A 20,696-nucleotide genomic window follows, 5' to 3' on the forward strand; every position below is an offset into this window, starting at 1 on the left:
AAACTCACGTCACCCAGTTCAAACCGTTCAATCGCGACTCGCCCACCACTTCGACACGTCCGCACTCAAAATCAGTTACTCTTGTCAATGCACCACGGACACCTGAACATCTTCCATGAACCCACTTACTGCATTTCCACATTATCAATTCACCCAACTCTTTTCCCACACACACCACATGGCCATTTATCAATGTCCTTCACCTCCACCTGCCTCAAGCATCTCATGCCCTTCGTCTTTGCCTCATTCACTTTCAGTCCCTTGACTTCTATTGCCGTTTTCCATTCTCGGTACCATTCCATGACTTTCTGCTTCGACTCCGCCACCAAGACAATGTTATCTGCATACAACAAACACCAGCATCCTTCTTTTCTTCTCACTTCCTCTGTCAGTACATCCATCACACAAGCAAACAGTAACAGTAAGTTGCAAACAATGACAGATGAAAAGCGCGAAAGAAAAAAACTTCACAAAGAAACTGTAATTTTGTTAAAAAAAACCTTTTTTTCTTGGTTACCAGCTCATATTACTTTACATGGAAACATTAACTTTGATAACAGCATTTTATACTGTCATTGCTTGCTTTTAAATGTTACAATCTGCAGCCCGCAGTAAGAATTAAATGTGCCACATGAAAGGCAAAGGCAAATAAAATGCATTGCAATAAGATAACAAAAATGCATGATCCGGTTTAAATATTCAGCTTCACACAGATACAATACAACATACCAAAGCCGATAAACCAGAAAAGACGTGAGGAACCACAGAGAAATGATCCTTCAGACGATCACAAAAAAATTCCACCAGAACAGTTACTAATAAACAAGAGCAATAACAGTTGTGATTTTGGAAGAAGTATTTTATAACCAGATAAATTCCATGTAACTTGAGGCAAACCATTCAGAAACTCAAGTTTATCAATTATTTATTTGTTTATGTAACTTATGCATATTTAAACACTGGTTTAGGGACCAGATTGTTTGTGTGAACAAAATCCTACAGTAGTCTGTGACCTTGTGAATATGAATGTTCATAATAGCAAAATGTGGATAAGAGTAAAGTGTGCTTAGTCACTAAATTATCATAAGCATACCTTATTTCTTGAGGAGCTCATTGGTTACAAGCCTACAAAGCAACAAGGACAGCAGTTGTGTTCCCTTGCATCGTTTATCTGTTTCTTGATTGGTAAGATAGGGTCTGAAATTGAACAACAATTCAAACATCTCACATCTTACTACAGCCATCAATACATCTAAAAGAAAGTTGGGCAATTCTCTTACACAAATAAATGAAAGAAACATATAGAATGTAAATGATGATTGAAAAAATCGAAAAGTAGTTAATGCAGCATTAAAACACAGCACATTACATTTAATTTTACATTTGTTAAAGGAAAAAATGAGAGTTCAACTGACAAGCTTGTTTTATTCCTGATAGTTTGGGTGGTTGAATCACATATTAAAATGAAATGTAGAACAATTGCTCTTTTCAACCCATTCAACACATTAATAAGTGTGAAGTTAGTGTTTGCTAGAAAAGGAAATCAATTTATTCTGTATAGTAATTGACCTTTATGAAAAAAATGCCTCAATAAATTATATGATTACATTCATTTTCATACAAAGCAAGATTTTATATGATATTTATTTTCCAACTACAGTTATCAACAATAATAAATGTCTTTTAATTTGATGGTGACCAATGTGAAGAAACTTAGTTAATGGTTAATAATATCATGCTTCCAGATAAATGATCAAATAATCATGCAAATCTATCACATCACATGTATCAAGTGCAAGTCACTAAATCAGCAAAGTTGAGAGAAGATAAACTTAAACAAAATGGCCATTTAGTTATGTTCTGGTACGTCATCAGTGATATATAGTTCTAGCACTTTACACCTTTCTCTACGCTTAGAATTTTCTGGGAACGTAACAAAATTGCAATTACTTAAGTCTAAATGTGCAAAGTCACGTACATTATGACCCCTGACAATATCTTGTCAGCCTTGCTAACTGTAAGAGTTAGATTAATCTTTGAATAAGAGATAACAAATTAAGTTCTAACTGATAAAATGAACTTAATAAACATTCAAACAAACGCATAAATTAGTCAAGTAGTTCTCACTTATACAGTTATACTTTATACTGTTTACCACTAGTCATGTTTTTAATGTGTTATAAATTGACAATATGCTTGTTGATTGCTTATGCATGAGACACTGTGTAGCAAAACTTTATTAACATCTCGTAGAAATGTGCTCAACAAACATAAAAATATATTACAATAGATATTTTTGAAACAGTGAACATTAATAATTACTGTGTACTTTCTCTTTCAGAGTCATTTGTCACCCACTGGCCACTATACTGGGCTATTGTTACAGCATAGAATAGAATATATAGAAGGGCAACTCGCGTCGGTAACCTTTGATGTAAGCGTGGCGCGCAGTTTGTTTCGCGCATACCGGAAATGTGACGGCCGCCATTACTCTGGCCAGTAAAGTGTACAACATTTACTATGAAAATATATGGAGTGGAAGCCGTAAAGTGGGTTAAAATGTAGATTTTTTGAGCTGTTGGCTGTTTTTGGCATCTTTTTGAAAGAAATTGAAATAAAAAGGCAAGTATTTTGTATATATCATGTAACAAATGCATTTATTTAATATATTTATAGCGAAATTTAGTCGTAAAGGTTGAACAGGTTCTGAGGTTCACAAGTCCTGAGGACTTAAATGAACTTGGATGTATTACATGTTAAATATATTATTGTGATATAAAAAGCTTTTGTTCTCAATTTAGTTTTATAAAGGACAAAAAATTATATGCACAAAGCCCTCAAAGGTGTGTGACTTTAATGTGCTTTCTGTCTTTCTTTTTAGTTGTTGCGAATATGCGGTTCGCAAATTTTATGGCGTAATAAATGCGCATTCTTACAAAAAGTTTCTGCAAGAACTCAAATGGGAATTCCGTACAGCAATCAAATTCCTTTGGTGTGGACTTGACGGTGTCTAATATACTTCGACCAACACCTTCGCTCTTTGTGTAGACAGAAAACGTCTTAATAAATGTGTCTTCAAGTTTAATGATGTATTCAAGATAAGGAGAAGATGGTGATTGTAGTCCTCCTAAATCAGATTTCTTTTCATTGAATGCTTTAAATTGGCAGAATAACTTTCTGCTATCATCCAGTTCTGTAGATGAAAGAGCATTGGTGCATTTCAGACAAGAGTGGAGTTTGAAACTCTTCATTAGAAAAAAACCAGACACATATGCAATGGCATTTTCCCTCATTATGTTAGTAACAACATTTGGCTCCTTGTAGTTAGTAGGACCAATTGCTAAAATTTGTGGTTGCAGAGGTGGAAAGACTTGAACCGTTTTCTTCTGGCTGACTTTATTCTTTGCAACATTTTTGGAATACTCAACCAGCATAGAATCAAGGTCGTTGTCACAATTTCCAGATGAACAGGTTAGAAGGGAACTGAAAAAAAGCTTTCTAAATGCTTGCATAAATTGGGTTGGTGTGGGGTTATCACTATTGCCTCCCTGGCGACGAATAGTACCAAAAACGGAAAATGTACAACTTTATAATCTCGAATCAAAAAGTTGCAGTAGAGACACACACGTGAGAAAGATCCACAGCAAACCCAATATACAATGCTTTGGGCAATTTGAGAATTGAATAACATTGGAAACTTATTTTGATAAAGACATTTCTAAGTGAAAAATATGTACAAAATAACAGCAATATATTATATATCGTATTTTCTTAATGGGTACAAGGCTAAAAACATGTCTTTGTCATTAAAGATTTACATGGTGCACAAAAATCTTTAACACAAAACAATTTAAATTTAGAATGTGTGCATTTCATGCAATAGAATATACAGAATAAAATACAGCAACTCAGTACACATATTTGCATTTAAAAAATTTAATGACAACTTTATTCAGAGATGGATATAAGAGAGGGGTGTGCAGCCCTCCTAGCTTAAGCTAGATGGGGGTGCAGAAGAAATGCTAATTTCTCTATAAATATTGGTATACCAAACAATTAAGCTGAAGAAATTGTGATCAATGTTAAACAGAGCACCCTTACAAAAACCACCCAATTATAATAAAAACGTAATAGAATTTAACAAACAAAGTTTAACATGCTACTGCAACAAGTAGCCACTAAAATCTAATCCAACATAACACAAGACACTTGCAACATAATCCTCACTTGAGAACTGAATGCCAAAATAACAACTAGAAAAAAATATCAGAAAATCAATCATAACTATTGATAATAAATTTAATAGAGCACAAATCACTGTAAGGCAAAATTTATAAATAAGGCAAACAGAGTGTATACCTCACTAAAACTACATTTGGTATTAAAAATGCCCAACTATTAACATATTAACATTTCACTCATGCTTAAAATGATAAACAAACCCTCCATGGTTTGAAACTGAATGTTGCAAATTATTATCAGTTATAATTCACACACAACCACCATGAATCATTATTGGATTACTTGGTTAGCTGGTTGATTAACTTTATTTATAGTTTAGCAAGTTGGCAAGTTGCAACCTGAAATATTACAGCGTTGGTACAAGTAAAACTCTGACAAGTTTGTGTTTTATAATAACACCTCAAAAGTTTGAAATTTATAATTCAGAATGGACGAAAACGCAAGAGATTTTACTTCTGGACTTCTATTCACCTAACCTACTGACAACTCTATAGCAGTAAAATAAACACCCTGCATTGAAACATGTAATTTTTACCAATAAAAACCTTTACGGACTTGCGAGCAATTAAATAATGGTCTCTCACCTTATTTCTTTCACGTTTTGTCACAAAATTCCATGATCTTCCAAAACAGTTTGCGTTTTAGGCGATTATTATCCCAAAATCGCACTTTTCCAATATTATTTTATAGTACGCCAGCGTCAAGTTACTGGCCAGAGTAATGGCGGACCTAACGCATGCGCACAGAAAATATGCCACGCGTTTCACCTGCGAGTTGCCCTTCTATATATTCTCTATTCTATGGTTACAGTTTGACTTTGCATCAAATGTACACGTCAGCAATCCTTTGTTGTTCATGATTATAATGCAAACAAAAGAACAATTATGGTGATGTCAAATTTTATTTCCATAATTTCAATGTTGGGTGTATACCCAACTAAATGATATTACTCAATACTCTTTTTTTGGTGCTATAACCTGCATGTATTTTTTTCTTCAGCATAATTCATTTGTATTTGTTCATCAATATCCCCACCTATTGCTTGATGGCTACGGTTGGATATTGTGCTGCTCATGTGATGCAAATAGAAAGCAATTTGTTGAAGCCCTACCTAATAATATACAATTAGATCCTCAAAAAGGTATGTAAAATAGATGTTACTGAAATGAAATTATTAAAACAGGCCAAACAACATTTTTATACTTGTCAGATATACCATATCCCAGTTGCATACACATATTAGCAATGGAAAAATATCTGGTTGTGTATGATAGAAAGTTTGGTATTGAAGCCAAAGATTTTATTGAAAAAAGTAAGTGTTGTGTGTTACTCTTTCAGGATATAAGGTGTCTGAACAGCTTCACCAAATTTTGACTTACACTTACATACTATTTGTTTGAAGACCCTTGTCAAAGATGTGAGAACTTGTTACATATTAATCTGACATTGCATGAAGTGAATGTCTCAAATTTGTATTTGGCTTATTTTTTCAATGTAAAGTTCTTCATGTTGTATGGGAGGAAATGTCTTCATCCTTAAATATCAGTTTATTGTACATTTCAAACCCTTGTGAAGTCATCCTTCTGTGTTTTTACAAGACCCTTGTGAGACATTGTTCTTATTACATGTGGACGTTAACTAGCATAGCTTTACAAGCAAAAATATTGTTAAAACTTGTGAATGATTATTCACACAACATATTTATCTCATCCAATTTCTTTTATGAATGCAGAATCCACATCCATGATGCAGTCTGTTTTCAGTGATCATTCCTACCATGAGATGCGACCTGAAGAAGTATATTTTGTTATGTGAAAATAACTTTTTTGTACAAATACACGTATAGTTTCTCAACCTTCTAATACCCCACAATTTGTTACCATACATCCTGTGCTTAAGTTCAGGAGCTTCTATAAAGCTATTAGGGTGATAGCCAACAGGGCAAATTGAATTTATTTATGACTATTGAGGTATACACATTCATACTCAAATACATACATAGCCATATACCTACAGTACATACATTAAGTAGTATAAACTAAATGTATGATAAAAATAGTAAAGTCATATTCACCATTAGCTTTACGTGCCTGATATATATATTAAGCACTTTCTAAGGATTTTGTGAAGTCATAATTAATCATAATTATTAATCTGCATACACATACACACACATAATACAACCTTAAGATAAATGATTTTACATATTTTAGGACTTGTTTAGTGCAGTGTGCAGGGAGTTTCAGTGGATTGCTGTAAAACCAGTGAATAGTCCATGGGGGGTTTGTACTTTTGTGTATTCAAAAGTAATGCCGCCCCAGCCCGAGTTAAAATGTTGCAGCTATTCGTCATATCATTGCATTCATGTGACAACCCTTGCAAAAGCCATGCAAATCGTTGAAGAGGATGAAATGGATTCTCCATTGGCACTTTTTAAGTGTTCCTTTGGAATTACAACAGAGATGCGAGACTATTTTGAATTGGCTACACATAGCAAAGAAAAGGTTTCTTTATTTGAAACAGGTATGCAAGATAATCTGCAATGGTGAACATCCTTTTAGCTTTACATATACTATTTCCTTTATCGGTATGGTATTTAGCACTTTCTAGCATTTTGTAAATATTACGATTTAATTATTTTAGGCAATGAGAATGATGCAAGCGATTTTACTGATCTTCCTGAAAAAAATGGTCATAAAATTTTGGCGCCATCTGAAAGTGGTATTTGTTCTTGTGGTGCAGAGTGGGATAAACGTTCTATTCAAGATGAATGGTTGTACGTAGACGTGTGTTCAGTTGCGTACTTATATTCAATCCATGATGTGAAGGGTAAGTTCTGATTTGTTATAGGTTACGCTTTGCTTCATAATTATTTGAATTAAATAAATTATTTAGTGTATTGTAGACCTTGCTCCTCTTGTGCTACGAAAAAGCATTATGATGGCATTGAAAACAGGATTGTATGGTTTGGATCATATGCAATATCTCATGCCGTTCTAAAAGATTACATTCGGCTTTTCATAACGTCGAGGTACTTTTTTAATGAAAATTTGCCGAAGCATTAGTAGCTACGTTTGTCCATTATTTAATTTTCTCGCCCTATCTCTTTTGAATGTTTTTTCTTTTTTATTCTTGTTCAGTTTACCTATGTACAAATATTATGTTGCGTATGTACAAAGGCAAGTGTCTTCGGGTAATTTTAATTTCCCAAAGGAAATAACTTACGCCAAGTTTCGTCTCGCTATCATTGCCATGATACGGTAAGCATCATTTCATTTTCAGCTTTAAAATATGAATATTCCATTGAGATAGTGATCGCTTGTTTTATTAAGTTATTGAATTTTCTCTTATTAAGGTTGCTTAATATTGATTTTGACAATGGGTTTTTTTGTGAATTATTTGGAAGAATTCCCCAAAAGGTGGTGATGGATGGAACAACTCTTGGAATACAGAAAACTTTCTTACCAAATAATTTAAGAGAGTCTGATACTGGATTGCTAGATGGAAGATAAGTATTTTTGAAGTTTATCTGTAATATATAGTATATACAGGTCTGCTAATTAGTAAAATTAGTAAATACGAGTGTTCATCTACGTATCAGAAAGCATTTTATGCATGATGGTGACTTCTCTCACTTTGTTTTTGTACACAGCTTATAGTTATAAAAATAACAACGTGTCCAATACTAGGTTTGAAATGCGCAATTTCATCAACAGGAGAAATGTGCGAGCTTTATTGAAGAAGTACAGTGATTCAAAGCTAAGTTGGGACGAATTTCAAGAATTAAAATCTGAAGTAAGAAGAATTTATTACCTCACGAGTACAAAATTTTGTATGACCACTCCAGAGCTCATTTTATACTATAATTTCTCGTATTTATAGATATCTTCAAAGGGGCTTAGGACTCTACTTGAATGGTTAGAGAAACAAGGATTTATCACTAGTTGTCCAAACTCGTGCAGAAGGTTATTGGCAGCATTGGCTTCTGACAAACCAGTATGCGCAATTGTGCCCCCCAAAGAAGAAGTTTTGGACCTCTTGATAAGGATGTCTGATGGAGCCAATCCAAAGACAATCCTTCGACTGATTTAAAACTTCTTCATGAAGAAGTGCCCTACTGTTTAACGTCATTGAGACTAGCGAAGAAATTCCAATTACTATTCAACCGCTGCTAAAGGAATTGGTACAAAAGGCGATAAGTCCGTTCGAGGTCAAGGACGGTCAGTGGCGTTTGCCACACAACTTACCTGCGGTGTCTCAAAATTCGTCCCATGGATATCTACCTTGTCTGCCAGAACTGGTTCAACGAGGGAATTATGTTCTTGACAATAGGAAGACACAGCAGGGAGATTGTGCCAAAGTCACTAGACCCAAGAAGAAGCATGGCACTTTGATCCCTGGAATATTTTGTATTCTTTGTCCCCACAGTATTTACATGATGAACAGCTCCAACGAAAATTTGTTTTACTATTGCAGTGACATTGCGCCTTCGTTTTTTTTCCAGGTATATGTTATGGATTCGAAATAATGAGGGATCACGAATCACCAAATATCCCATTTACCATTTTACGAACACGTTTTCCTGATGGTAAGTTACGTATGTGTGTACCTTTTATGGTGCTACAAACAGAGTATTATCAGTGAATCGGACAGATTGCGTGACGGTTTAGTCGCCTGACAGAGATGTAACATAACCGAATGTGCCTGATGATATGCTTATGTATTTTTATTTCTTTAGCGCCAGAGTTGGTCATTTACGATAATGCCTGCAGATTGCACGAGTATTGTTTGAACCGAGATTCAGCATTTTTAAGAAAACAAAATTTGTTGTTGATAAGTTTCATTGGAAAAATCATTCAGGTAAACTGCCATATGCTTCCTATTTTACTTGAAGCGAACTTATTGATCCAAAAATGGCCGTTTTTATGTTTTCACAAAATTTGTTGATTTATAACTGTCCTTTATGTGTAGGATGCTGCGAAGGATATAACATGAAATTGTACCCCATGCTCAATATGTACAATAGCCAAGCTGCTGAACAGTGCAATTCGTGTATTAAGCCTCTTGCCTCCATGGTTTCTTACATGGAATACGATAACTTTTTTCTTTTCACAAAACTCCATATTTGGCACAGGAATATGTTACGCATTGTTAAATACAATCCTGAGAGAGAAATAGCCTACAAAGACTATTTTCTCACTCTTAGTCGCGTTATTCATTAGTAACGCGTTATAGTTTCGTTTTTCGAAAAATTTAAACTTGTTTTTATGAATAGTTTTATCTGTACAAAATGTTACTTCATAGTTACCCATATAGTCTCTGCAAAAGTAACAATTATATGTAACGTCGTTATTTGTAAAAAAATTATTTACATCGCTTGTTATAAATATAAGAATGTTATTCATATGCACTAGCTTTAAACTTAAATTCTGCTTCATTACAAATTGCTTTGCTAAATGGCAAAGCTTCGAATCAGTTTTTTAAGGTATGGTCTTTTACTATTTACATGGATATCGACAAGTAATCCAGGACCAACTTCTCCTATCAAAACAACACTATCTTTATATGAACAGAGTAAACAAAGTGATTAAGAATCATGATATCTTTTCTCAACTTTACCCCCTCTGTTATTCTTCTCGCAAATTCTGTCACGAATATGCCACAATCATAACCATTTGCTTGTTGCATCACCTGTCGTCAATAGTTAAGTTATCCCTTTGTGACAATTTAAGCGTGATCTGTTGCCATTGTAAATGATAAGTACTTACGTCGGCATATATAGGTTGGGAAATTTGAGCAATGTCTTCTGGCCATCTTTGCTCTTGCCTCACATGCTGAAAATATCTTTTCACAAGAAAAATGATTTGTGTAGACGTGCTAGAAACATTCACTTTGTCAACATGTTAGATACATGATACACTTCATTCTTCAAGTAAATTGTTATGTACGTCATATACCTTCGTATACTGGATGCAACTTCACTTTTTTGCCACCCCATACTGCATAACACATAGAGTTTGCCTGCTCTAATATTGTATGCAATGAGCCACCAATGCAGCCTATATTTTTTAAATGAACATGGAGTTGGCTCATGTTGGCCTTTGCATCATGAAACAGTAAAAATTTAGTGCTTCCACCCTTACATGTCACATATTGGCACTAGCACACATTCATATTTATTCATTTCTTCAGGTGTGAACATCCCCACTCTTGAAATGAAACATCCTGATAATCTCAGCGGTCTTTCTCCTCTAAAAAGTAGAAAAATACAGCGATGTTTATTTACACGATTTATGAGTAGTTTGATAATGTTGAAAGTTGTGAATATTTTACCAAAATTTGCTACTTAAAATACGTACAGAGGTCCATCTATTAACAGTTTCTGTTGAAAAAAATTGCTAAATGCGAAATATTTTGCATTTCTTTTTTCTGCTATTCTCTCATTTTCTCCATTCCAAGTTCTCCTAGAGAAAAAATAAAAAAATACAAACATCTTAATATACGTATGGCACAAAAGTTTAGAATCACTCAGATTTTTATTTGGCAAGAAATGTTGGGAAAAAAACTGTAATTTAAACTTTTATGCTGCGTTGGGTGTCGAGTTTGTCGTTTTTCCCATTTTGGCTCCAAGAATGCAAACAGGTCCTTCTTTATTTTACAAAGAGTAAAAGCCACACTGCCTACTCCTTGCATAGCTTGGCAAACACACGGTAGATATATTTGAGAAACCTCGTACTTAGGACACCACACCTCCAACGATGCACTAAGTTCCCCAGCAATACACATGAAGTGCGTATCTTTCAAGTCAACATCTATGAAAAAGTTAATTGAGCTTTTATCAGAAAGGCATGTTGTATGAAAATTAAGCTTATGATCACTTTATTCAATTTAAAACCGTAGAATTAAATGGTGTGTACGGCGATTAATTAGGTTATTCGATAATACCTTCTTCCAGGAAATTATGAATTTCAGACACAATTTTCTTGCCTGCGGTTTCCGTATTCGTTTGCCTGGTGCGCTATAATGAAAATCAAATCTCAGTTCATTAGAATTATTAAGGATAAATCTATATGTGAAATAACGTATTATTAAGTAAATTTTTTAGGTAGAGCAAAAGTCACCTCTAGTGCTAAATGATGTTGATGGGAAATTCCGTACAGGAAGGCATCAAGTTTCAACCTGTCAGGATCCGTACTAAGCGCCTCAAAGATATTTCCTGGCTCACTGGCATCATAGCCTTGAGGCACACCAATCGCTTCCATCTTACTCGATCTATAAAATAAATACGTAATCACAAGTAAAATGTTTTAAAAATAATTAAGTATAAACTTTAAATGTGAACCTTAATGCATGAGTTACAGGTTGATGATGACTTTTGGCGGATTGCAACAATTCCTGAGAAATTTCACAATTGTAGCTCATTTTTGCCATCCTGAATCCAGAAACTATACCACATATTTCCCCTAAAAGATCCACTGTCGTATAAAACACTTTGCAAAAGTCTTCCAGAGAAGTAAAATTACTATATTAATTGCGTATTGTTTATCTTGATACATATAGATCTTAACTTTCGTCATGTGAAAACTCAAATTTACCTTTTCATACATATCTTTGATATTTAGGTCTGCGCTTTCCGTCTAAATTCAGAAATTGCACATAAGATTTGATGGTGAAGAAAAAGATATCTAAATATTAATCTCGTTCCTTTTCTTGCATCATGAAATGTTCCTCTGGTCCCATTTCGTCTTCTTCGTTTCCTTCTTCTTTAAGATATTTCTTTGTGTTGTGCTCGTAGTCCATATCTTCATCTTGAATTTCTTCTTCGTCGATATCTTCATGCTTCTTTTCTTGTTTGAACTCGTCTGCTTTCTCCTCGTTTATTTCCTCTATTTCAGTTTCTTTTTCCATGTCCTGGTACTCTTCTTCGATGTTTTCTTCATTAAACTGTACACATCAATTTGTTAATAGGATGTGTAATAATCACATAAAGTGTGGAGAACGTATTGTAAAAATACAATTCTTTTTTTACATTTTTTACATTTGATTATTCAAAGTATTATCTTACGTCTGTAATGTAATTCCAATAGGAAAGGACGATTTCGGTTAGTTCTGCCTTGTTGAGAACTTTCCTGAAAATTTTCTTATCGTTGTTGCCATCTGGAAGAATTGCAATCAATTTTAAACAAGGTTTAGAAAACATAAATAAATAGACATAAAATAAAGACATAAATAAATCATTAATTAAACCTAGTGGAATCTCTTTTCTTGCTGATGGTGAACAAAACGGTATGTGTAACGGCCAAAAAGATGGTTGTTCTGCTTTGGACCAAAAATTTTTAATTCGGGCTACAGGCCATTTGTTTCCTCCCTTAGACCCTTTAGCAGTATAGAAATATTTGTCTCTGCTTATGTTTTACAAACATGAAACTTATTTAAAAATGAAACATGTTTGTGCCTGAAAATGCTGATGAAGGAAGAACCATATTAAGCACGAGGTTTCTGAGTTCTTCACACGACCATTTTCCTCTTCTTATTTCATCAAAAGCTTCAGGGTCGATTAAATCAGTTCGAACTCTTTTTGACTTCAATGCGTTTTCATTGTTTGCTATATAGATATTTTAAACTTCACAATTGTATATGTCAAATGATCATATATATATAACAGTGATGCTTATTTTTAATATCAGAGAATTAAAAAAGCAGTAACAGTATTCACCAGATGACGTTGTTGAAGACCCCAAATCATTTTCAATATATTTGCATACTATGTGGCTGGCAACGTCCAACAAATCTTCGCGCAATCCAGGACTTCCTACAACACAGAATGGGTTTATTTCAATACAGTTAAACATATGCGTGTTCAAGTAGTGAACTCAAAAATCAATAACCTGCTGTTCGAACATTTCCGTGCCCATCCAAATATAATAAAACAAGAGGACCGATTCAATTAGTCTGGGACACTTGATCAATCTAAAATCATGAAATTACATGAAATATTATCAAAAATACAAAATAAAAAATACAAAAGCAAACTTCGCGCTTTACCAGACGCTTTCTCATTTTGTATGCATTCAAACTTTCATTTTTGCTGATTAACTCTTTCCTCTAAACGAATTATTATGTGACATAAACTTTATGTCATAAAGAACGAATCATTATTATTGAAATATTTATCAACATAACAGGAAAGAGATTATATTATATACCGGTCTCTGACTCTTTTTCACACGTGTCTCTCCCCGCGAATTTGTCTTCATTGTATTTTTCAAAGTTATAGAAGTATTCCTAATTGTTGAGTTCGAGTTACTCGCCATATCTCTTTCTTAGTATATTGTATACCTTCGGTAACAACCACGAGTGAACTTAATGATCGAACTGATTTTTATTATTTTACAGAGCAGTATTTATACTCTTTATTACAAACAACAAATATTATTATTGGTCAGAGTAGTTCCTCTGTTTAAGCTATATATGGTACATAAGGAAATTTAATTAACGTCAATAACTGTTTCTTGGCTTTTAGCCGTGTGGGAAAGGATACATTGATATACTGGCATACTTTATATTTCTACCACATTTTTCTAAACACTTTAACACTGTTAGCCTTCTCATCACTCGTTTAAACTCAAACTAACAAGATCTCTGTAATAAAACGTTTTTACGACCATGGTTATATATGCCGAAAACTGGCATACTTTATATTTCTACCACATTCTTCTAAACACTTTAACACTGTTAGCATTCTTATCACTCGTTTAAACGTAAACTAACATTGTCTCTCTAATAAAACTTTTTAACGACCATGGTTATATATGCCGAAAACTGGCATACTTTATATTTCTACCACATTTTTCTAAACACTTTAACACTGTTAGCCTTCTCATCACTCTTTTAAACTCAAACTAACAAGATCTCTGTAATAAAACATTTTTACGACCATGGTTATATATGCCGAAAACTGGCATACTTTATATTTCTACCACATTTTTCTAAACACTTTAACACTGTTAGCATTCTTATCACTCGTTTAAACTTAAACTAACATTGTCTCTCTAATAAAACTTTTTTACGACCATGGTTATATATGCCGAAAACTGGCATACTTTATATTTCTACCACATTTTTCTAAACACTTTAACACTGTTAGCCTTCTCATCACTCGTTTAAACTCAAACTAACAAGATCTCTGTAATAAAACGTTTTTACGACCATGGTTATATATGCCGAAAACTGGCATACTTTATATTTCTACCACATTCTTCTAAACACTTTAACACTGTTAGCCTTCTCATCAATCTTTTAAACTCAAACTAAAAAGATCTCTGTAATAAAACATTTTTACGACCATGGTTATATATGCCGAAAACTGGCATACTTTATATTTCTACCACATTTTTCTAAACACTTTAACACTGTTAGCATTCTTATCACTCGTTTAAACTCAAACTAACATTGTCTCTAATAAAACTTTTACGACCATGGTTATATATGCCGAAAACTGGCATACTTTATATTTCTACCACATTTTTCTAAACACTTTAACACTGTTAGCCTTCTCATCACTCGTTTAAACTCAAACTAACAAGATCTCTGTAATAAAACGTTTTACGACCATGGTTATATATGCCGAAAACTGGCATACTTTATATTTCTACCAGATTCTTCTAAACACTTTAACACTGTTAGCCTTCTCATCACTCTTTTAAACTCAAACTAAAAAGATCTCTGTAATAAAACATTTTTACGACCATGGTTATATATGCCGAAAACTGGCATACTTTATATTTCTACCACATTTTTCTAAACACTTTAACACTGTTAGCATTCTTATCACTCGTTTAAACTTAAACTAACATTCTCTCTAATAAAACTTTTTACGACCATGGTTATATATGCCGAAAACTGGCATACTTTATATTTCTACCACATTTTTCTAAACACTTTAACACTGTTAGCCTTCTCATCACTCGTTTAAACTCAAATTAATAAGATCTCTGTAATAAAACGTTTTTACGACCATGGTTATATATGCCGAAAACTGGCATACTTTATATTTCTACCACATTTTTCTAAACACTTTAACACTGTTAGCCTTCTCATCACTCGTTTAAACTCAAACTAACAAGATCTCTGTAATAAAACTTTTTTACGACCATGGTTATATATGCCGAAAACTGGCATACTTAATATTTCTACCACATTTTTCTAAACACTTTAACACTGTTAGCATTCTTATCACTCGTTTAAACTTAAACTATTAATGTCTCTCTAATAAAACTTTTTTACCACCATGGTTATATATTATTGTAGTAAGTACACAAAACGCCACTTTTGTCATGTGTCACCAATGCGCAATATCTAGCAAGGAGTCTTTTCTACTGATTAGTCCAGTTGTCGTTAGGTCAGTGGTAGGCACGTTTTTGGTCAGCGGAGACCCTCATTTTGATGGTTGTATTTGTGGTTGTATATGCCAGAAAATGGATGCGATACATATATCGTTAATCGACCATTATATGAAAGAAGAATAGACCACTTTGGCGGTTTTATTTGAATAAAAAACACGTGCTCGCCCGCAAGTGAAAAACTCGGACAAACATGGCGGAAGTCATAACAATGACTAATTTGCTATATGAAATAGAAATATTTTTCGCTCTCTTGCAAATGTAGCGACGAATCAAACTTAGTCATAGTTGATGTGCGTCAACGGATATACGATGTGAGTAAGCACAACAACGCGCTACAAGCTAACCACACAAGCCCGACCACAAAGCATGAAAGCATTATAACGCGCTTAGCAAGAACTAAGTCATCCCACTATTACGTGCAGGATATGACGGAGAACACTCCCTTTAGCTACTATATAAATGCACGATAAAATATAGAATAGGACAAGAGATGAATAGAGCATAGCAAAATTCAATGTAAACTCGTATGATTAAATATAATGCAATAATAATAACGATACGTGGCGGAGTAATTTTATAACAATGGTTACGACGAAGAGGTGCGCTTGGGGAACCTGCAAAAGCGATTCGCGGTATCCTGATAGTTTAAAACGAGACGCAAGTAGAAGCAAAGTATTTTTTTTACATTTTCCTGGGGAGAAATACCATAGCGACAAGCGAGAGCGCTGGATTCGTGCGTGTCATCGAGGTGACAGATTTGTGTGTACGAAAGACAGTTATATTTGCAGTCTTCATTTTGTGGGAGAAAATGGTCCTACTGTAGATAACCCAGACCCTATTTCAGCGATACAAAGTATTGAGAATGTAAGTGTTGACTGCTTTTTTGTCATAAATGTGTGAATTATACGAAAGCTTACTGAACGTTTTATAAGCTTATACATTCATTTAAAATTCATATAGAGAAGAAAACTAACGGGAAAACGAAAAACACCAATGACGCGAGTATATAATCCACCACCAAAACGAGCGTCAATCTCAAAAAAAGATGCAGCAGAGGCTCTTCTTTACTTGAGCGAAAGGGAACACGCTAAAAGAGACGCAGCTGACGGCCTCCTATCCTTATGTGAAAATAGTACAACATCCCGTGATATGCAAGAGGACCAAGACGAACTTCTTCTTGTTGTAAAGAAAAAAGATGCTGCTGTTCAAACCAACCTAACTAATAAACATCTTAAAACTTATGCGACTGAGTCATTTGTTAACACCAGCAGTATACAGAAATGCATGTTTTTAGAAAATGTGGTTAATGATTCTGCCCATTATACAGGTATAAAATTTCATTTTTTACTTTGTTGATTATAACGGGATATAATTGCTTATGTTGGAAGCTAGTGGAAATAATAAAGGACTTTGTGAGCTACTCTGAATTAATTTATCTGTAGGCCTATCAGGTGAAATGTTGAAAATACTGTTTGAGTTCGTGAAAGCAAAGGCTTCCAGGCTTATCAAATGGAAAGGGAAGAAAACAGCAAAATATAAACAAGAAAAAAAGAGCAGTGCTAGGGTACAGTAATATATAATCATACATATTGCTCAAGTAAATACTCAAGTTAATAGTTGTGTAATGCAGCTAATAGCTACCTATGTATAATGAATGATAAGCATTTAATCATTTTTATAGATCCACAAAACTTCTACATGGGCTAAACTTTCAGTCTATGAGCAATTTATATTCACATTGGTCAGGATCAAAAGATTCCCTAGTCTCAAGATGTTATGTGATTTATTTGGAGTGTCAGAAACTGTTGGTAGCAGCATATTCTTGACATGGGTGAAGTTTCTTGAGAAGGAATTAAAGTTATTTATTCCATTTACAACTTTGAAAGACATGGAAGGAATAACCCGCCTAAAGTTTACGAATCTAAACCATGTCGTGCAATAATTGATTGCACAGAATTCTATATACAAAAACCTTCTCTTCCTTCAAGTCAACGTCTGACACATAGTAACTACAAAGGCAGAAACACCTTCAAACTATTTATTTCCATGTCACCGCTTCTACATATCAACTATATCTCTACATTGTTCAGTGATTGCATAAGTGACAAGGAAATCATCAAGAGATGTGGATTTTTGGAAGAGTTAGCTGCAGGGGATGAAGTCATGGCTGACAAAGGATTTAATATCCAGGATTTACTTGCCCTTCAACATGTCCGTTTAATTTCACCTCCAATTATGCATAAAGGTAATGTTGGCACTGGTGCAACAACAATGACAAGGAGAGTAGCTACAAAGAGGATTCACATTGAAAGAATTATTCAACGACTGAAGTCATTTAGTATATTACAAGGTGTGATCCCATTAACAATGAAACCATATATTGATTCTGTTGTGTCTATCTGTGCAGCATTGGTTAATTTGCAACCACAGATTATTGCATCACCTTAAAAACATTGTATATAGAAGCTTTAAAAAAATATACAATAAAATATTCCTTTGTGTTAGAGATACACTTAGATCAATGCAGAGTAAACAATGTGTGCAAAGTTTTGTGCCATTTATTTCTTTCCATTGTGGCATCCTTGTTACTGAACCATTTATGTTCCATGAGAATGGAATCATTGGGACATTTCTCATATTTTTCAATATCCTAAAAAATGTTGTGAGATTGAAAAAGTAAGCACTCTTCCCTATGTTATTGCATTGAGTACATCTTTCCTATTATTAGGCTCTAACTTGAAGAAACATGTAGTTTCCATAATTACCTTCAAAAAGTATTTAATAAAAAGTGATACAAAAACAGCACAGAGATTTGAAGAGATTTCCTGCAGTGGAACCTACCAAATAATGCATATAGCAAGAATTATTTGCACAATATATTTTATTGGTGGTATGATAAGAACTCACTTTTAACATATCATGAGAACGATGCTTTCTTTTGATGCTGTGCTTTTGAAAGGTGTAGTCCAAATATCTTCAGAATGAAAAGTAAAAATTCTATTCCAACAGTAACATAGCAATGAGAGTAGTTTCATAGCTTTGAATTTCTCTTCACGTAACCTTTCTTCCATTTTAGCGCTTAAACTCTTATTGTTCTACATTCTGTCAAAATACGGTGATGTAGTAAGTGTTAGGGTTTCAGTACTATCCCCTGAGAAAACACGAATTATAACATGCCAAGTACCCTCTGACAATATCCTTACCAGTGCCTATACCGAACACAACATTCAGCGTACTATGAAACTGAGGTTTTTGCTGACTGGATTTGCTGTTGAAATTTGTGGGGTTATGGTGTTGCGGCTGAGCCATTTCGTTTGTTTGTAGAATTTCTTTGAAGTTGAACACGAATCGTTTTATTTCTTTAAGATCTTTGGAAAATCTCTATAAACACGTACGTAGTAAGATGTTCGCTTTAATGGCTAATTTATAAAATGCATAGGATCATTTTGTCTTCAAATCATAGGTAATTATGCAGAAATCAGCATGTTGTGCGATTACATAATCTTATTTGGACGACTTTTTGCGAAGTAAACCAAACCACTTCGTTGATAGTAACTTAACTAAGATTCACTTATATTGATTATGGCCAGTGCTGTACTCACACTCACTGAGTGCAACATAAAAATCTCACTTTATGTAATCATTGGCAAAGTTATTTCTCCATCTATGGCAAAATTTTCTCCTTGATATTTCAAATCAAACAATCAGTTGATTGAAATTATGGTCTTTGAGTAATTATGAAGTGATTTTGAAGACCCACTCATTGAATGTGGGTGTGAGTGAGCTTTTAGAATACGTGCGTAACCGGTAACTCGGCTTACTGTGAGCAAAGCTAACTAGATAATTTCAGGGTTGATAATGATCTGACTTTGCAGTTTGCCCTTTTTAAGATGTCAGTCTCATTCTCGTAACGATTTTGTTTCATTTCCTAAATTCTTAAGAAAGGTGGTGTGCAACCAATCTCCTGGGAGTGAGAGAACAGTGAAATGTTCGCCATATGTTGGATGACATTTGCATTGTAAATAATGAAAATTATTTGTTAAGATCGTCCAACATGGTGGCCATGACGTAGCTTGGAAACCAAGAATAGCGAAGATTTAACGTGTTAGAAACTTATAGCGCGTTCAGACTGATTGCCGGAGTACGATACCCTGGTTCGGGTACAAATCTGCACGCCGTTCACACTACGTAGTACCCACTAGCTTCGTCTATTTATAATTTCATATTTTTCATTGTAAACAAGTTTTAAAACCATGTGCTGAGTACGTGCCTTGCTGTACACGTAACTTGTGTGTCATTCTTCACATTGGTGCACTTGCGAGCACCGTACTCGGGTACACCCCTTTTCGTGTTTGTAGTACCCAGACCCGAGCACTTAGACTTGAGGACCATCAAAATGTTGTGTTCACATTGGTGCCCGTGCCTGAGCACCATGCCAAGGCACTTAGTAGGAACGCACTGTTAGAACCATATATCACTGGTGTGACATACCAAAATATGATAAATTGACCCATGCTGTATAATATACTTTCTATCAATTTGTCAAATTTGGAGAAGGAAATACAATTAAATATTTTGCGATCAGTTGTCAAGCGTTCGATTAATCATTGTCTACACAATCAACACATGTAGAATCGTTGGAAAAATAATCTTTTGCAAATATTTCAAGAAAAAAGTGACAACAATCAACACGAACTGTCTGCCCAAAAATAGCAATACAATTTTTATCGCTAAAATTGTTGCCAATTTTGTTAGAGAGCTGTCTAGGACAGTTGGACGTGATTATTTGTCATCATGAGATGTGTCACAAAAAAGCAAATGATGATATTCTGAGTCAAACCAGTAGTAGCAAAATGTAATCCGGGTAAAATAACAAAAAATCTAGTAAAGGTATCTACCTTAACCCTTTACTTCACAAGTTTTTGGTTCCTTGACCTTGAGTTTTGGATGGTTTCTTATAAGTAAACGCATGCTTTTATTAAGGGATATTAGTAATTAAATGTCCCGCAAAGGAGAAAGGTTTATTAAATGCCCTCGTTTGTGGGACAT

At 34.2% G+C, this 20,696-nt stretch overlaps 4 protein-coding genes and 2 long non-coding RNA genes across 8 annotated transcripts; 2 read left to right on the forward strand and 4 right to left on the reverse strand.

Annotated features, from left to right (window-relative positions):
* Nucleotides 1-380: 380 nt before the first annotated feature.
* On the reverse strand, nucleotides 381-2,375 carry LOC124443697. Its single transcript, XR_006947730.1, has 3 exons — nucleotides 2,323-2,375; nucleotides 1,094-1,197; nucleotides 381-815 (listed from the first exon to the last, which is right to left on the reverse strand). It is a non-coding gene; the product is annotated as an uncharacterized LOC124443697 (long non-coding RNA).
* Nucleotides 2,376-5,019: 2,644 nt separating this feature from the next.
* Nucleotides 5,020-8,334, forward strand: LOC124444591. The gene is made up of 11 exons (XM_046995203.1): nucleotides 5,020-5,129; nucleotides 5,242-5,383; nucleotides 5,453-5,554; nucleotides 5,975-6,039; nucleotides 6,456-6,765; nucleotides 6,886-7,071; nucleotides 7,138-7,273; nucleotides 7,383-7,502; nucleotides 7,598-7,750; nucleotides 7,929-8,037; nucleotides 8,125-8,334. Exons 1-11 carry the CDS (start codon nucleotides 5,127-5,129, stop codon nucleotides 8,332-8,334), a joined length of 1,536 nt encoding a protein of 511 aa, XP_046851159.1. The 5' UTR covers nucleotides 5,020-5,126.
* A 2,327-nt stretch (nucleotides 8,335-10,661) lies between these two features.
* LOC124443691 lies at nucleotides 10,662-11,692 on the reverse strand. Of its 3 annotated transcripts, none has more exons than XM_046994190.1 (5): nucleotides 11,585-11,692; nucleotides 11,364-11,514; nucleotides 11,188-11,260; nucleotides 10,993-11,054; nucleotides 10,662-10,706 (listed from the first exon to the last, which is right to left on the reverse strand). In XM_046994190.1, exons 1-5 carry the CDS (start codon nucleotides 11,671-11,673, stop codon nucleotides 10,683-10,685), a joined length of 399 nt encoding a protein of 132 aa, XP_046850146.1. In that variant the 5' UTR covers nucleotides 11,674-11,692; the 3' UTR covers nucleotides 10,662-10,682. The 3 variants fall into 3 exon arrangements, with proteins under 3 accessions (XP_046850146.1, XP_046850145.1, XP_046850144.1); XM_046994189.1 differs by having other exon boundaries at nucleotides 10,972-11,054; XM_046994188.1 differs by having other exon boundaries at nucleotides 10,662-11,054.
* A 13-nt stretch (nucleotides 11,693-11,705) lies between these two features.
* On the reverse strand, nucleotides 11,706-13,124 carry LOC124444592. The gene is made up of 6 exons (XM_046995204.1): nucleotides 12,959-13,124; nucleotides 12,698-12,847; nucleotides 12,490-12,618; nucleotides 12,308-12,399; nucleotides 11,947-12,186; nucleotides 11,706-11,879 (listed from the first exon to the last, which is right to left on the reverse strand). The coding sequence occupies exons 1-6, from the start codon at nucleotides 13,092-13,094 to the stop codon at nucleotides 11,706-11,708; spliced, it is 921 nt and encodes a 306-aa protein (XP_046851160.1). The 5' UTR covers nucleotides 13,095-13,124.
* A 3,002-nt stretch (nucleotides 13,125-16,126) lies between these two features.
* LOC124444593 lies at nucleotides 16,127-17,589 on the forward strand. Its single transcript, XM_046995205.1, has 4 exons — nucleotides 16,127-16,511; nucleotides 16,608-16,974; nucleotides 17,090-17,211; nucleotides 17,329-17,589. The coding sequence occupies exons 1-4, from the start codon at nucleotides 16,230-16,232 to the stop codon at nucleotides 17,587-17,589; spliced, it is 1,032 nt and encodes a 343-aa protein (XP_046851161.1). The 5' UTR covers nucleotides 16,127-16,229.
* Nucleotides 17,590-18,008: 419 nt separating this feature from the next.
* On the reverse strand, nucleotides 18,009-18,725 carry LOC124443694. Its single transcript, XR_006947727.1, has 2 exons — nucleotides 18,555-18,725; nucleotides 18,009-18,484 (listed from the first exon to the last, which is right to left on the reverse strand). It is a non-coding gene; the product is annotated as an uncharacterized LOC124443694 (long non-coding RNA).
* Between the last annotated feature and the right edge of the window lie 1,971 nt (nucleotides 18,726-20,696).

Source organism: Xenia sp. Carnegie-2017, unplaced genomic scaffold, assembly GCF_021976095.1.
Source record: "Xenia sp. Carnegie-2017 unplaced genomic scaffold, XeniaSp_v1 HiC_scaffold_21, whole genome shotgun sequence".
NCBI lineage: Eukaryota > Metazoa > Cnidaria > Anthozoa > Malacalcyonacea > Xeniidae > Xenia > Xenia sp. Carnegie-2017.